The following is a 17339-nucleotide window of genomic DNA, read 5'->3' on the forward strand; positions in this document are numbered from 1 at the left end:
TTTCCAGATTCAGTCTGGCGCCTGGGGGATATTCACAAGGTGAGGATTCTGCAGATAGTCTCTACCAAAAAGGCCTAACCTGAAGGTAAGGAACTTGTTCATTTGATGTTATCCCTCAAGCTCCATTATATTTTTTATATATGTCTGAAAGTGCCTGATAGGACTGGTTGCTGCCTTCTTGTTTGTCTGAGAAAGCTCTCTACAGTGTAACTTTATGGTTTGCATCCTATCAAATACAGTCACACCAAAGTCAGGCTTGCATTCCTCAAAGGACCTGATCTCTTCTTGCAAAGCAAGATCAGAGAGCATTATGCATTCATATTTATTCTTTGAAGGCTTCTCCCTTTTAATGCTGGAGTACAATGAGGGTTGTCACAGGTGTGTTGGGTGAGAGGCATGATGCTATGTTTCCCCACTTAGCCACTCCATCCCAGACCTACAGAATAGTTTTCACTGGAGTTGTGTTATGTGTTTCATGGTCTGTGTCTCTTCTCTAGTCATGCCAGGGCCCAGAGTGTTCTGTTTACCACTGCTCACTCCAATAGTAGCCATTTTTTATCCGTTTCTGGTTGCCCACTCCCCTCTGACCTGTAGAAGAAATACCTGATAGTATTTAGGATGTCCTAGCATACCAGTCCTTCTCTCTCCCTTGGTGCCATCAGGATCGTTTGATGATCTGTATTTTTCTTCCAGCTCAGACTAACTCAATAATTCTATCCTGGACATCCAGTACATTTGACCGTGGACTTGATACAGGGAGCAACAGGAAAAGGAAGAGCAGGCAAGGAAGGATGTTCATTTTCAGGATCTTGATGCATCCTGTCAGTAAGGTATACAATGCGTATCGCCTTCTGAGGGCTTATACCATTGGCCTCATAAGGCATAGCGTTCTCCTAGTTTATCTGTGAAGTGAATGCCAAAGTATTTTAAATTTGATAGTGCCCAGGAGGGAAATATGTGTATATGATGCACATCCTTCTGGTTATTTTGCCTGTTTTGAGGTAAATATCTGCCTCTTGCATCGATGGGGCTAGGTCAGAGCCTCAGAAAAGGACTTGTAGATCTTGATTAGCTTGTCTACCAGTTGTAGGAAAAAAAAAACTTGGCCGAATAATGAGATTTCAGCTATTGAGTCCTTTTCCACCATGGGTATTAAGCCCTGTGTCCTGAAGATATAAGTACACAAGCAGGAAGCATTTGTGAGTGTGAGCAGAAAGTGTAGTCCTTCTCTGCTGAATGGAATGCCCTCTGTGTCCTAAAGACCCTTGTCTCCCGTTTTGCCTTTTAGTCTCATTGTATTGCACCACCTACCCTGCTCCTGTCTGGTTCTGAATCACGTACCATGTTAATATCACCTCCTAGTATTCCTCTTCTCATCCTGGTCCCCTTGAGATCTTTCAATTTCCTGTTCACATTCCCTCTTCAAATATAACCATTGCTCTGCATAGTTATATTTGAAGAGTAGACAAGTGTCGACATTGATCAACATTATAGGTTGTTTATGTATTAGAAGGTCGATGCTAGGGAACCTGCCCTAAAGGTCTCTTCTAACATTTGATGGCATGTTCTCCACATGATTTTTACATAAGATTGTGACCCCCCTGCCGTCTTAGTCAGTGCAGATGTTTGAAATGCATTGGGGTATAACTTGTGCTTCATTTTAAGATTATCTCCTTGCAGCAAGTGTGTTTCTTTGAGTAAGATTAGGTCTGGATTATGAGAGGAAATGTAGCTCTAAATTCTAATCTCGAATTGGAGGAGTTAAAACCCTTTCACATTGAGCATTACAAGCCTAAATGTATATTCCTATTTTGTGTTTCCGAGTTCTAGCCTGGGTAATTGTGTTCAATTGCTAGTCGGTGGATCATCTCAAACATGCCCTCTCTGCCATGTGAAACTAACTTTGCCAAACTAGACATTATGCACTCTGGGTACAGTGCCCCAGCTGATCTCATCTGTATTTGGACCCATGACATGCAATCTCCCACCGTGGATAATAAAGAATAGTGACAGTCATCTCCCACCTCCCATATTGGACCTTGTACTTGTCTCTGGTTTTCCCTGTTTTCGGTAATCATTCTGGACTTTGTACTAGTATGTATGTGTTCCCTGTGCCCCGAACCCTTTGCTTGTATTCAAGCTGTCTGTCTCATTTTTGACTACCTCTGGGTCAGGGGCTTTACTCGAGCACTGGACATGGTATCTATGCAGTCCGTCGGGAAGAGCTACTGCTACGTGTTTTAGGCTTTCAGTTACAGCCAGTCTCTGTCTTTCCATGATCACATCTGTGGGTCTTGTCCTTTTCTGTTTTTTGATGACCTCCACCCATCTGTCACTTTCTAGTTGGCATTCTAGTTTGCTATATTTGCAGGATTTTCTTTATCCACTAGAGTCGTACTGCATATGGTTGGGTCTTCCACTGAAAACAGAGCTGGAAAGGAGTCTTCAGAGACTGGAAGAATTCCAGGCAAAAGGAGCACCTTTTCTGTACTGTCACTAATGGTGGGTCCTGAAACATAAGGACTCCGTGGCCTTCAAAGATGATGCCCATCTGTTTTCTGTGTTTTTTTTTTTATTGTTTATTTTTGCAGTTTCTGAGTAGAAACACCACTGCAAGTATTAGTTACTCGCCTCCCCATCCCCACTGACCTACATTGTGATATATGATTATTCAGTTCAGTGACCATACATTGGTTGTGAATGACCACTTCAATTCATAGGGCTATGCAGACAACCAGTTTGACTTGGATTGCTCAAAGAGTTTCAACTGCCTGCATGTTTCGTGGTAACTACCATTATTTTCTCCTTTTAGCAAAATTGGTAGATTCTTATTAGGATATCTGAGGAGGCTCTCATTCTGGCCTGTTGACCTGCAATCTGGTGGGTCCTATCCAGTTCCGTGTCTACTGCAAGCATGATGATGCCCAGGAGTCTCACATATACCTTTGTTGTTTCCTCCTGCTCCTTTCCTGTTTTCTGATCTTCTAGTGAGGATTGCAACTGAATGTTTTGTTCCTTCATATGCGATTAATTAATATCTCAAAGATTCCTGTTTCTCAACATGCCAATCTCCTGCTTCATCCGGCAACGTGACTCTATTCCCTGGGTCTTTTATGTCCTGTTTGACCTCCTGCAGCTCCCCTGCCAGTTCTTCTCATAGCAATGCAGTGTATTCTTTGAGGCTTCAGAATAGTTCTTCCCTAAAGGTTCTGGTCAGTGGGGTTGCAAGTTCCCCAGGACAGGATTCCCTGGTAATTGTTGTTTGGACTTGGGTGGAGCGTCTGGCTTTTGAGCATCTCTTGGAGCAATTGATCATGTTTCCCTCTGACAGCCAACATTATCTTTGTCTCTGTTCATTAATTTTAATTCTCCCAAGCACTTCTTATTAGCCTTTTCATTCATCCAAGGGCTTAACACTTGTGGCTTTCCCACCTGGCTGTGTTCTGAGCTTTTCATTCAGTTGTCTTTTTCCTCTGTTGTTAAATGTCTAGGGTTGCAAGAACCTCTTCTGGGAGCTCCCTACTTCCACATATTCCAACTTCACTGGGGCACAAGTACGTCTCCAGAGCAGTACAGTTCATTTTATCCAGTGGCGTTCCCTTGCAGCTTCTCATCTAGAGCCTAGACACTACTCTTTAACTGCCAGTTGTGTTACTGTGGCAGCCCTTGTTTCGTGGGCTTACCCTTCTTTTTGGCTAACGCTGACTCTCACATTTGATTGCTTCTTGTGTCACTTTGTGAGGATGGGGCCCAGGCCCCAAACCAAGCAGCTGTTCTATTTTCCCTTATTGGTTTGTGCTGTTATTTATTACAGCCTACCAAGCCTGCCATCTAATAAGGGTCCACAGTGTCAGTATGCTCCCAACTTTCGGCTTTGTTCTGGGATAGCAAGGTTTCCCCTCCCAGGTGATTTACAATAGTTTACGGTGCCCAGCACACTGGAAATTGTTCCCTCTCCCACTGAGGCTTGTCGGGAGCCCATTGACTTTCTGTTGGTTGTCACAATAAAGTAAAACAGCTGTCTGGTATCTTTCCCATACTGAACCTCCCAGTGACTGATTGTTTCCCTATGGATTTGGGCTTGCAGTCAGGGTCTTTTCATGTCTTTGTTGCAGCAGGCACAATGTAACCTTGTCCGCAGTGCCCCACTCTGCCTTACAAGTGCCAAATGACTCCTTTGCAGGACCATGCTGTCAGTGTGGCCCTGCCTTAGCGGTCATCGTGAGGACTTGGCTTATCACTGTCCTCAGCCTTCAGCCTCAGAGTTCACTGCCTCAACTTGTCTTTTCACCCCAAAGACCTATCCTGATTTGCACAGTTCTTCAGCTGACAGCCAAGTCCCTATGCACCTCTCTCACTCGCGTGGGAGTGCTTTTGGGTGTGTGGTCGGAGCAGGGAGGAGGACCATGTGTCCTGCTCATACACTATCTTAACCATGGTCTTCCAAATGAATTTGAAGTTGCATCTGATTTGACCTTTTTTCAGACATTACAGTAAAGTGACGTGTTAGCATTTGCCTGATGACAGTTCAAGGAAATGGAAAAGCAATAACATTCTTTCATTTGGAGTATGAGCTTTAGGGCGGACACATTTTTTTGTGCACATCTTTGATGTTCTCATGCACCAAGGCTGTTGTTTGCCTTGTCATAGCAAGATGATTCTATCTTATGTGTCGCTGTCCTAGTGTAGGCCTATTGAATTATTTGTACATTTATTTGCTTATTTTACATTTAAGCATGTTATGCTATACTAGTCTGGAATGGTTTCAAGTGATGCCTCCCAATAGTTTGGAGATGAAGAAGCTTAAATTGGGAGCATATCATGTTGAAATTCCAAAGAGTAAAGTAATGTAATTTTATCACTCCATCCTCATGTTAATGTGGACGTTACTCTTCTTTTCAGCTAGGCTTCCTGCTAAAACACAACAATTGAGTTGGCATCTAGTGTGGCTATGCCCTGTGCAGAAGCTTTGTAGTTAGAAGATGTTCCTCCGTAAGGGATATCTTTAAAATATACCCTAATAGTATAAAAATCGTGTTACCATGATTCTGCTGGTGAGGAAAAGATTTAAGTGATTTAACACATTGACACACCTACAGTAACACAGTGAAAACATCCCAAAAGTACTTTGCACCATGTAGCCGGGCGCCGGAACACTCGGCTACCAACAATAGCGGCCTCCAGGCGGCCCGATACCCCGGGGGCACCATAGGTGCAGAACAGGAAAGTACACACCTCGGGAATCCGGATATCCGGATTCCCATAGTCCAAAAACCCGCGGAATGTCCGTGGCAGGAGAAGGAAGACGCAAGAGCAGAGGAGGAGACAGAGCGGGAAGACTCAGAAGCAGGGGAGAGACGGAACGAAGGGACACACAAAGAGCGGAGCCACAGCGGAGGAACAGCTGACTCCCGGGGGAAACCTCGATGGCAGGCAAGGAAGCCCAGAAATGCAGAGACTCCGCCACGCCTCTCCAGCAGCTACGGTCCTGCTTACAAAGCAGGATAAACGCTTTAGTGGGGAAGGAGGAGGGAGGGAGGGAGGGAGGGAGAGAGAGAGAGAGAGGAAAAAGGGTGAAGGAGGAAGAGGGAGGAAGGGAAGGGACAAAAAGGAAATAACTGGCAGAGATTATTATAGAATTATTTTCCCATACCTGGTTACCTTATTTGCTGCTGTTGTTGCTTTTTGATAAGCGTGACCCCCTTTCACTAATACCAACACTTACCTTTTGACACGGGTGGTGTGATTTTGACATGTCTTCCATAGGGATCTAGCCCCCCTAAGGTGCTTGCACTATCTGGTTACCCCCCTTTTCCCAGTACACCCTTTTTCTTACTATTTCACCGCACTCTCTCACCATACTAAAACAGTCCAAGAAGCAAATCCAGAGTTAAGACTTACCTTACCTTACCTTCTTTCCTTTCCCGATTTCCCTGACGACGCCATTCCACCACAAGATCTTCGGCGGGACTACAGAAGACCTGAAAGACAGAAGAGGAAAGAAAGGGTTATTTCACTGAGAGAGCGAGAGAGAAAGACTTATGGACTGATAGAGAGGACTTGTGAATTACCAATAAAATACACATCTTTCACAACCTAAAACCTCGAGTTGTCTTGTATGTCCTTACCACTACTCTCACCGCCACACAGCAGTTTAGAAAAATAGCCAATATTTGTCTGAGTAAAACAAGACCAAAACAACAAAAAAAAACAGCATACACAAGTCAAGATATCACTTTTAAAAGTCTAAGCAAGTTCAGTAGGTAGAGATCAATGGATGCATTGGTTTTTAGAGCAAAATACCTTAGATGAAGAAGAACGGGGGAGTTGAGGTGCCAGAAAAGCAAGCAATGCGTTGGTTCTTTACGGCCAGGGGAGGTGATGCGTTGGTTCCTTACTGTCGGAAGGTGGTGATGCCTCGGTTCCTTACTGTCAGTGGGGGGTGATGCGCCATTTCCAGGCATGCAGCCTCCGTTCCTTACTGCGGTGCATTGTCGAAACAAAGAAATTGGTGCTCAGGAAAGATGTGTCAAAAATCCAGATGCGCTGTGTTGATTCTGCAGCAGCGGTGCAAGGCACTGCGTTGATTCTGCAGTGGTAATGCAGACACTGCATTGGGTCCTTCCAGTGATGTGTCAATTTCCAATGGCCCTGTGGGTCAATGCATGGATTTTCTCCTTAAGATCACCAGAACTCACTTCTAATGGCCCAGGGACTGGATTTGGCACCACGTGGCAAGTCGGGACTGTCAGCAAGACAGCCCAGGTGCTTGTAGTTGAACCCTTTGATGGCCCGAGGCTTCTTAACAGAAGGTAAACTCCGTTCAAACCCTTGGAGAACCCTGGAAAGCTGGATGTAGAAAGCAAAGTCCAGTCATTTCACTCCCAGGACAGAAGCAGAAAGCAGCAGGCCAGCACAATAAAGCAGAGTGGCGGTCCCTCCTACAGCATCCTACTCTTATTCCTGGCAGAATGTCCTCAGCCCAGAAGTGTTCTAACTATATGGTGTCAGAGGTCCAGTACGTATACCTATTTCTATCTTTGAAGTAGGCACACTTCAAAGAGAAGTCTTTGTAGGTCACAGGACCCTGCCTTTCCCTGCTCTGGCCCCAGACACGCCTCAGTGGTTTGAAGACTTCTTTGTGTGAGGTCAGCCTCAGCCCTATTCAGGTAAAAGTGTTAGCTCCTCTCACTACTCTAGCTCAGGAAGACCCATCAGGAAATGCAGGGCACACCTCAACTCTCTTTATGTGACTGTTTAGAGTGAATGCGCAGACAGCCCAACTGTCATCCTGACCCAGATGTGTATTCAGCGGACAGGCAGAGGCACAGAATGGTTAAGCAAGAACATGCATACTTTTTAAAAGTGCCATTTTCAAACTCACAGCTCAAAAACCACCAACTTCACCAAAAGATGTATTTTTAGATTGTGAGTTCATAGATCCCACACCCCAAATCTCTATCTGCTCCCAGTAGGAAATTACACTTAAGATATTTCAAAGCAATCCCCATGTTACCCTATGGGAGAGATGGGTCTTGCAATAGTGAAAACCGAGCTTAGCAGTATTTCACTATTAGGATGTGTAAAGCACACCAGTAAGTGTCCTACATTTTAAATACACTGCACCCTTCTCAGGAGACTGTCTTGGGCCTAATATAGGAGTGACTTACATAGAGTAAAATGGAAGGATTAGGCCTGGCACTTGAGTGCACTTGCCAGGTCGAAATGGCTGTTTAAAACTGCACACAGAGACACTGCTGTGGCAAGTCTGAGACATGTTTACAGGGCTGCTCATATGGGTGGAACAATCCGTTTTGCAGGCCCACTAGTAGTATTTGACTTACAGGCCCTAGGCACACATAGTGCACTTTACTAGGGACTTAGTAGTAAATCATATAGGCCAATCTTGGATAAACCAATCACCAATTTAGACAGGGAGCACTTGCACTTTAGCACTGACCAGCAGTTGTAAAGTGCCCAGAGCGCTAAATCCAGCAAAAATGAAATGCTGCACACAGTCAAAACGGGAGGTCAGTGGCAAAACGTTTGGGGATAGCCATGCAGAAAGGGCCATTTCCAATATCATATAACATGGGTGTATCATTTGGACATTAAGCAGGACAGTTTCATGAGGTAAATGTACGTTTGCTTTCCTACATTTATTTCACTGGGTGTCTTCAGTAAGAGTTTAATTTCATGATACCAATACAGTTTGTATATGGTTGTATTGTTACATACCTACATGTTCATCACAGTTGCACATTTTGCCTGCATAAGTTTGTTTGTGAATAGTTAACAATTGACCTGCTTCAAATGTGTTGAGAAACATGCATGTTTGTTTTTTGATCAAATATTTGACCTGCAAACTTTGCCCATTGCAAAAGGGGTATTTTTTGTTATTCTCTCAGAAACTCACATATTAACAGATCTCTTTTTAATTTCAGATGGATGGCTTCCAAAGGCATTTTGACTCTCAGATTATAAGCTATGGAAAGCAAGTGATTTTAAACTTGGTATGTCCTTTGTGAACTTAGTTAGCTGAGCTTATGTATAAAACTCAGAGAAACCACCTGATAACGTGTGTTTTCACTTTTTTATATAGGTAAATCAGAAAGGTTCTGAGAAACCATTGGAACAAACATTTGCAAAAATGGTTGATGGGTTGGGAAATGGAATGGTCCGGTAAGTGTTCCTGTACAACTAATTTCAAACCTTCAATTACTTTTTATTTAGTGGAATTGCAAGGGCATCATTCAGTCAAAATTGTTTTAGAGATCAGATAATACACAACTGTCTCAAATGATCTATTTTATAACATATAAAATCAAAAGTGCTGGTACTAATGCACATCCTTCTAAGTAGAAAATGTAGTTAATATAATCTTGTATCTACTTTAAATATTTTCAGAAAACAGCTTTGTTGATCAGTGTTAGCATAAACGTCAACTTGTTTTTCTTCAAAGAAATCTTTTCGAGTCACAAGACCGAGTGACTCCTCCCTTTCGGCTCCATTGCGCATGGGCGTCGACTCCATCTTAGATTGTTTTCTTTCCGCCATCTGGTTTGGACGTGTTCCTCTTCGCTCCGTATTTCGAATCGGGAAAGTTAGCAAAATCATCTAAAATTCGACGGTATTGTTATCGTTCGGTACCGGGTTAGTGTTATTGTATCAGTACCGGCATCAAGAGCGCTCCGGCGTCCCTTTGGGACTTCCGTTCTTCACTGGGGCCTGGTCGGCCCGACCACACCTGTCGTCGAAGACTAATGGACCGGACCTCCTTCCGCTTCTGTCATTCGAAGTATCCCTATTCAGACCAGCACCTGGTCTGTAATCTGTGTTTATCACCGGAACACAGGGAGGATACTTGCGAGGCTTGTCGAGCGTTTAGATAAAAAAAAAACTAAGAGATCGACGAGCAAGAAGACTGCAAATGGCGTCGACACCGAGAGAGCAACTCGACGTTAGAGAAGAGGAAAGCATTTCCATCCAGGGATCGGACTCGGACAAATCTGAAAGTGTCCGAACCTCAACGGTGCAGCGAACAGTGAGTAAGCCTGCCCCGTCCAAAACTCACACAAAGATCTTTAAGGCCAAGGGGACGCCACCGCCAACAGGCCATGGCTTAACCCATCGAAAAGAAGGTGACCAAATATCGGCACCGAAAAAGGCCAGGGATTTGCTGAAGACTTCCGACTCCGGTCGAGATTCCGGCACCGAACGCTCTCGACACCGAGAGTTTGACTCACCCAAAGTGAGAAAAATATCATCGGAACCGAACAAGACTTTATCTGAAACCTCGGTACCGAAAGTAGCGGCTTCGGAGCCAAAAAGAAGCTCCTACACAGAAGATCAAGGACTTTCCAGCCAAATGAAGGAAAGACATAGATTTGAGCAGGAATTAAGTATGGACGAACCGGACCATACACAAAGAAGGTTGCATATCCAGAAAGAGATTGGAAAAATACTAACTCTACCTCCAATCAAGTCTAAAAGGAAACTTGCATTTCAGGAGACAGAAATGCAGCCTAAGGCAAAGGTGGTTAGAGACAAATCCCCACCACCAAGGTTTTCACCACAACCGTCCCCACCACACTCACCACAACTGTCTCCAGTGGGAACACCTCCAATGCAGTCACCCACACATACAGGGATGACACAGAATGATGCTGATGCATGGGACTTACATGATGCACCAGTATCGGATAACAGTCCGGATTGTTATCCAACAAAGCCGTCACCTCCAGAGGACAGTAATGCATCTGCGCAGGTTCTATCCAGGGCGGCTACGTTCCACAACGTAGCAATGCATCCAATAGAGGATGATTTCCTGTTCAACACCTTAGCAACCATCCACCCTTCCTATCAGAGTCTGCCAATGTTCCCGGGTATGCTCAAACACGCAAAACAAGTATTCCAGGAGCCAGTTAAAGGAAGGGCTATCACGCCTAGGGTTGAGAAGAAGTACAAGCCTCCCCCAACGGATCCTGTGTTCATAACACAACAACTTACACCAGACTCAGTGGTTGTAAGAGCAGCAAGAAAGAGAGCAAACTCTCAATCGTCAGGAGACGCTCCACCTCCTGACAAAAAGAGCAGAAAGTTTGACTCAGCGGGCAAACGAGTGGTAGCACAAGCAGCCAATCAAAGGTGGATTGCTAATTCGCAAGCCCCACTTGCTCGCTACGACAGGGCATACTGGGACGAGATGCAACACATCATACAGCACGTGCCCAAAGAACACCAGAAACGTGCCCAACAGGTTGTGGAAGAAGGACAGGCCATATCCAACAACCAGATAAGGTCCGCACTTGACTCGGCAGACATGGCAGCAAGAACGGTCAACACGGCGGTAACCATTCACAGGCATGCTTGGTTAAGAAGCTCTGGATTCAAGCCAGAGATCCAACAAGCGGTGTGAACATGCCATTTAACCAATAACAATTGTTTGGGCCAGAAGTGGACACAGCAATTGAAAAGTTGAAAAAAGACACCGACACAGCCAAAGCCATGGGTGCGCTCTACTCCCCACAAGTCAGAGGCACCTTTAGGAAACCACAAATATAAGAGGATAGTTTTCAACAGCAAACATCAGAGCCTTCTACCTCTCAAACCAGACCCACCTATCAGGCACAATATCAAAGGCGAGGGTTTAGTGGTTCCTATAGAGGACAATTCCCAAGAGGAAGGGGAAAGTTCCAGGCAACCGAGCCAGACCAAACAGTGACTTCAATGTCACAAAACCCCAACACTTATCACCAGTGGGGGGGAGGCATATTATCAAAACTGGACACACATTACCACAGACGCATGGGTCCTATCATTTATCCAACATGGTTATTGCATAGAATTCACAAATTTCCCGCCAGATGTGCCACCAAGAGCACACAATATGTCCAAACAACACTTAGACCTATTTCAAATAGAAGTTCAAGCACTATTACAAAAACAAGCAATAGAGCTAGTACCCAATCATCAGAAAGGAACAGGCGTCTACTCACTATATTTCCTAGTTCCAAAAAAGGACAAAATGTTAAGACCTATCTTAGATCTCAGAACACTGAATCTCTTCATCAAATCAGACCACTTACAAATGGTAACACTTCAGGACGTGGTTTCCTTACTAAAAAAGGAGGACTAAATGTCAACATTGGATCTCAAAGATGCGTATTTCCACATACCCATCCATCCTTCTCACAGAAAGTACTTAAGGTTTGTAATAAAAGGCGTACACTATCAATTCAAAGAGCTACCGTTCGGGATAACAACGGCCCCAAGAGTATTCACAAAATGCCTAGCAGTAGTAGCCGCTCACATAAGGAGACAGCACATGCACGTATTCCCATTTTTGGACGACTGGCTAATAAAAAACCAACACTCAACAACAATGTCTTCTTCACACACAATACGTCATAGAAACTCTACACAAACTAGGGTTCTCTATAAATTACCAGAAATCAAATCTGCAACCATCCCAAATACAACAATACTTGGGAGCAACACTCAACACACAGAGCAATTGCCACTCCAAGTACACAAAGGGTCCAAGCATTCCAAAATGTAACATCAAGCATACAGTCAAACCAACGCTACCCAGTAAGGTTTGTGTCGTGCATAGCCAGTGTCCCAAATGCAAGGTTACAAATTAGGCCCTTGCAGCAGTGCCTAGCAAAGCAATGGACACAAGCACAGGGTCAACTTAAAGATCTATTGTTGATAGACCGCCAAACACACTTCTCGCCTCAATGGTGGAACCCTATAAATTTAAACAAAGGGCGGCCATTCCAAGACCCAGTTCCTCAAGCTGTCACAACAGATGCTTCCATGATAGGGTGGGGAGCACACCTCAACAAGCACAGCATACAGGGCCAATGGGACAATCAGCAAAAACAACTTCACATAAATTATTTGGAACTGCTAGCGGTGTTTCTAGCATTAAAAGCATTTCAACCACTGGTAGCCCACAAACACATCCTTGTCAAAACCGACAACATGACAACAATGTGTTATCTCAACAAACAAGGGGACACACACTTGTCACAACTGTGTCTCTTAGCACAAAGAATTTGGCATTGGGCAATTCTCAATCACATTCGCCTGATAGCACAATACATACCAGGCATTCAGAATCAGTTAGCCGACAATCTCAGTCGAGACCAACAGCAAACTCACAAATGGGAAATTCATCCCCAGATCCTACAGGATCTCTTCCACCGCTGGGGAACACCAAACATAGACCTATTCGCAACAAAAGAAAACGCAAAATGCCAAAACTTCGCATCCAGGTACCCACACCCTCAATCCAAGGGCAATGCACTATGGATGAGTTGGTCAGGGATATTTGCTTACGCTCTTCCCCCTCTCCCACTCATTCCTTATCTGGTCAACAAACTAAGTCAAAACAAACTTAAACTAATACTCATTGCACCAACCCGGGCTCGCCAACCGTGGTACACAACACTGTTGGACTTATCAGTAGTACCCCACATCAAACTACCAAACATACCAGATCTGTTAACACAACACAAACAACAGATCAGACACCCGAATCCAGCATCGCTCAATCTAGCGATCTGGCTCCTGAAGTTTTAGAATTCGGACATTTAAATCTTACACAAGAGTGTATGGAGGTCATTAAACAAGCAAGAAAACCAACAACAAGGCATTGTTACGCAAACAAATGGAAAATATTTGTTTGCTACTGCCACACTAACCAGATCCAACCACTACATGCCTCCACAAAGGACATTGTAAGCTACTTATTACACTTACAAAAGTCTAATCTAGCATTCTCTTCCATTAAAATACATCTCACTGCAATATCTGCCTATCTCCAGATTACTCATACAACATCGCTTTTTAGAATCCCAGTCATTAAAGCATTTATGGAGGGACTAAAAAGAATCATACCCCCAAGGACACCACCAGTACCTTTGTGGAACCATAATATTGTATTAACACAACTCATGGGCCCACCATTCGAACCCATACATTCTTGTGAAATGCAATATCTAACTTAGAAAGTAGCCTTTCTAATAGCTATCACATCACTTAGAAGAGTAAGTGAGATACAAGCATTATAAGGGTTCAAGAACCCTTTATACAAATGCCATTCCACCTAACCCAAACTGTGGAACTCCCAGTCTTCTTTTCGCAACCAGACTCAGTAGCCGAAAGAGCATTAAATACATTAGACATAAAAAGAGCACTAATGTATTACATTGACAGAACAAAACAATTTTGTAAAACAAAACAATTGTTTGTAGCCTTCCAAAAACCTCATGCAGGTAATCCTATATCCAAACAAGGCATCGCCAGATGGATAGATAAATATATATATTTATCTCCCAAAACCCAGCCCTATTTTTTTGTCTATCTCTTTTTTTTGGGGGGGGGGGGGGGGGGGGTAGTAAAACCCCACCGACCCCATTTTTCTATTATCCCTTTTTTTAATATGTGGGTACCATCCTGTACGCCACCCCCTTATTTAAATGAATGTCTCTCTTTTTGGGCTCGGTCTCCAAACCCTCACCCTTTTTTTTTATTATCACTTAACTCTTATAGTGGGCCCCACACACTTTTTTACTATATGGTACTACACTCCTAATACGTGTTTTTGTGGGGGTGTGTGTGTGTATATATCTCAAAAGAATACCCTTTCAGGCTTAGATTGTCGCATATACGATGCAAAAAAGAAACGGGGAATTCTGGATAGTTCCCATGTTTAGGGGTAGAGCAGCTCCTATACAGAGCACCCTACAACAACACCCTTTCAGCCTTAGAGTGACGCATAAATGACAATGACAACAAAACATGTCAGGGTTTGCTTTTATTTATTCAAGGTTGGCCTGGACGTCGTTTACCAATCCAAAGCTGTAATACTGTGCCTGGAGTGGTAAAAGGCTTTGGTCTTTTTACAACTCAGCATGGATGGCACTGGCTAATCGTATGCTTAAAGACTTTGCTGTATATATGGCAAAAGACTTTGGAGGTCAGTACCAGTTTTGCAGATGGAAACGACTATCCGCCAGACTCCTGCGTCAGGTTGCCGCCGGCGCGGCCCCCATTAGGAGTTTCCCTCTGGCCCAGCGGGAAACAGCCCACAACATTGACACCGGCTCATAATTAAGCCGGTGGCAATGCTGCAGTGCGTAGGGTGCACCAGATCCTGTCGCAACAGCGTGACGGGGCTTGCCATGGGTGCCCCTGCACTGCCCATGCCAAATGCATGGGCAGTGCACGGACCCCCATAAGGCCCCCTGCACTCTGTCTCTGTCATCCTTTACATGGCGGTGCTACCACCATGTAAAAGCTGGAGTAAAGGGGGTGGGGGGGTCGTAATCCCTAGGGTTGCACTGCCTGCAGCGCTGCCCTGGAGGATTCAGACCACCAATCCCTCCTGTGGAGGGAAACTGGCGGTGATGGCGGCGGTCAGGCTGCCACCACAACCCTGGCGGTTTGAAGACTACCAGGGTCGTAATTAGCCCATTTCTAGTTCTGCGTGGATGGCAGTGTGGTAATCCTATGCTTAAAAACTTTGCTGAAAAACAGCCAATTCAGGTGATCAAATTTAGAGTGTTGCTGGTGTTGTAGGGTGCTCTATGTAGGATCTGTTCTCCACCGAAACTTGGGAACTATCCATAGTTTTTGAGATATATGTATATGTATGTATATATATATATATATATATATATATATATATATATATATATATATATATATATATATATATATATATATATATAAAACATTCACTGAAAATACAAAGGTTATAGGGATATTATAGTTTGTTTCTGAATTTACATGTACAAAACCATAGAAGTTGACCAGTTATAGTTAGTTATCTTAAGTAACTATAACTCATGCCCTGAGGGAACTGTAACTCGTGACCTCCTCATGCACTGCTAATTACCCCACAAATTATTGGGCTCATGACATTCTTGATGACATTATTATTATCATTGTCATATTTGCAGTAAAATGTTTGACAAAAAACTGTGCATGGCGAGGGCACGAGTTATAGTTTCTGTTTCAATCCTAGGGAGAAAAAGCAAAGCCATAAGTCCTATTCCTTTTTATGTGTGACCTATATAAAATGTAAGGCATGACTCAAACCAGTGATATAAAACATTTTAACATTTCAAAGGTAAACCATATAACATTGAAGATACTTATCCCCTCTATAGTGGTTCATCCGTGTACTTTGGGAGATTATATTGAATGTTTAAATTGGCAGTGGGAGGGATAATCCTCACCTCAGTGTTCTTAATAGATGTGAAACTTTCCTTCACATTTGCTAGGAAATTTTACATTCTGTGTCAGGACCAGTGGCTCCGATTATGCATGTTGAAAGTAGGCGGACAACCAATGAGGGGACTCCCATCACTGGCTTGAAGTAGAATGTCTTGAAGGTGAAGTCTGAGGACCATTCAACCTCATTCAGAATATCTACTAGGTGACCGCCTCATGTGAATGTATTTGAAGCCATTGTCCCCCCTCGTGAAATTGCTCCAAAAGCAGACAGGTCAGTGCTCGCTTCCTGCATGACCCACTTCACCCATTGTGCAGTGATCTGAGAGAAAGCCACCTTAAGTGTCTTCCTTAGGGGAATAAGTAATTGAGTCATGCCTGAAGGAAATGAATCCTCATTCATGGATTTGTATGACCTGAGACATCTTCCCATGCACAACATAGGGTATTGGGGAAAAGCAAGATACTGTACCATCCTTGTATTAGATCTAGTTCTGTTGGAAGTAGCAAAAGATACCCCTTCAGGAGTAAACCTTCTGACAGTGATATTCAAAGCTCTCATGTTCAAAGCTTGCTTACATGATATAAGACGTTGGAAAATTGCCAACTTATCTGTTAGTTCTTTCCAAGATAGTAAGTCATTATATTGCCATGACTCCAATAGTTTAAGGACTACATTTACATCCCATAAAGCAGGGTGTCTAGGTTCTGGGTGGTGCAATAATCTAATCCCCCACAATAATCTGTACACTAAGGGGTATTCTCCTGCTGGAATATCCTGAAAAGGAAAATGATGGCCTTACGGCATGCGTTAATCGTCCTGTAGGCCAAGCCGACCTCAGCTATTTCCGATAAGAAGTTAACTATGCATACTACATCTGACCCCACAGGATCAAACTTCCTTGCCTACACCAGCATGACCATCTGTTCCACGCCGACTTTAATCTTTTTACCGTAGAATCGTCCCATGACATATTGATGAAGCTAGCAGCTGGTTTTGGTAAACCTGGGATCTCCCAGTGTGACCTGTAATCCCTCATGCCAGGCAGTGGAGAGTCCTCTCCTATACCAAGTGGTGCGGGTTACCATGAGCATCCCTCAGAAGATTCAGAGTTTTGGGGAAGAGAGATTGGAGATTCCATGGAGAGTTCCAGAAGAACTCAATAACAGAACATTCTCCATAGCCGTGTCATCATAAAGAAAGTTGGGAAGGCATAGCCCCATTTGTAGCTCTAGTAGTCCTCAATGAACGCATCCAAGGTTTCAGCTAAAGGATCTAGGTGCCACCTGAAGAAGCGCAGAAGTTGATGGTCTAGCCAAGAGGCAAAGAGATCTAGCTGGTACAGACTCCATTTCAGCATCAGTCTCTGAAATAGGCATGGGTCCAACTGCCAGGCACTTGGGTCCTTCAGATGCCTGGAATGCCAGTCCGCTGATTGGTTCAGTCTCCCCAGAGGGTACTCTGCCATCACCAATATCTTGTGCTGCAGGCAGTGGTACCAAACATCTTTTGCCAAATTCCCCACTGCTTTGAATTGTGTCCTGCCGAAGCGCTTTATGTACCGTACTGCTGACACGTTGTCCATTTTCAG

General features: G+C 44.0%; 1 protein-coding gene across 2 annotated transcripts in view; it reads left to right on the forward strand.

The window, feature by feature from the left end:
* SACM1L (SAC1 like phosphatidylinositide phosphatase) overlaps nucleotides 1-17339 on the forward strand; it is a 270638-nt gene that overhangs the window by 117790 nt on the left and 135509 nt on the right. For both annotated transcript variants that reach the window (XM_069216268.1, XM_069216274.1), the window contains exons 11-12: nucleotides 8445-8513; nucleotides 8603-8682. In XM_069216268.1, coding sequence (XP_069072369.1) covers nucleotides 8445-8513; nucleotides 8603-8682 — 149 coding nt within the window. The remainder of the gene's footprint in view (nucleotides 1-8444; nucleotides 8514-8602; nucleotides 8683-17339) is intronic.

Source organism: Pleurodeles waltl, chromosome 2_1 (genome assembly GCF_031143425.1).
Source record: "Pleurodeles waltl isolate 20211129_DDA chromosome 2_1, aPleWal1.hap1.20221129, whole genome shotgun sequence".
In the NCBI taxonomy this organism is placed as follows: Eukaryota; Metazoa; Chordata; class Amphibia; order Caudata; family Salamandridae; genus Pleurodeles; species Pleurodeles waltl.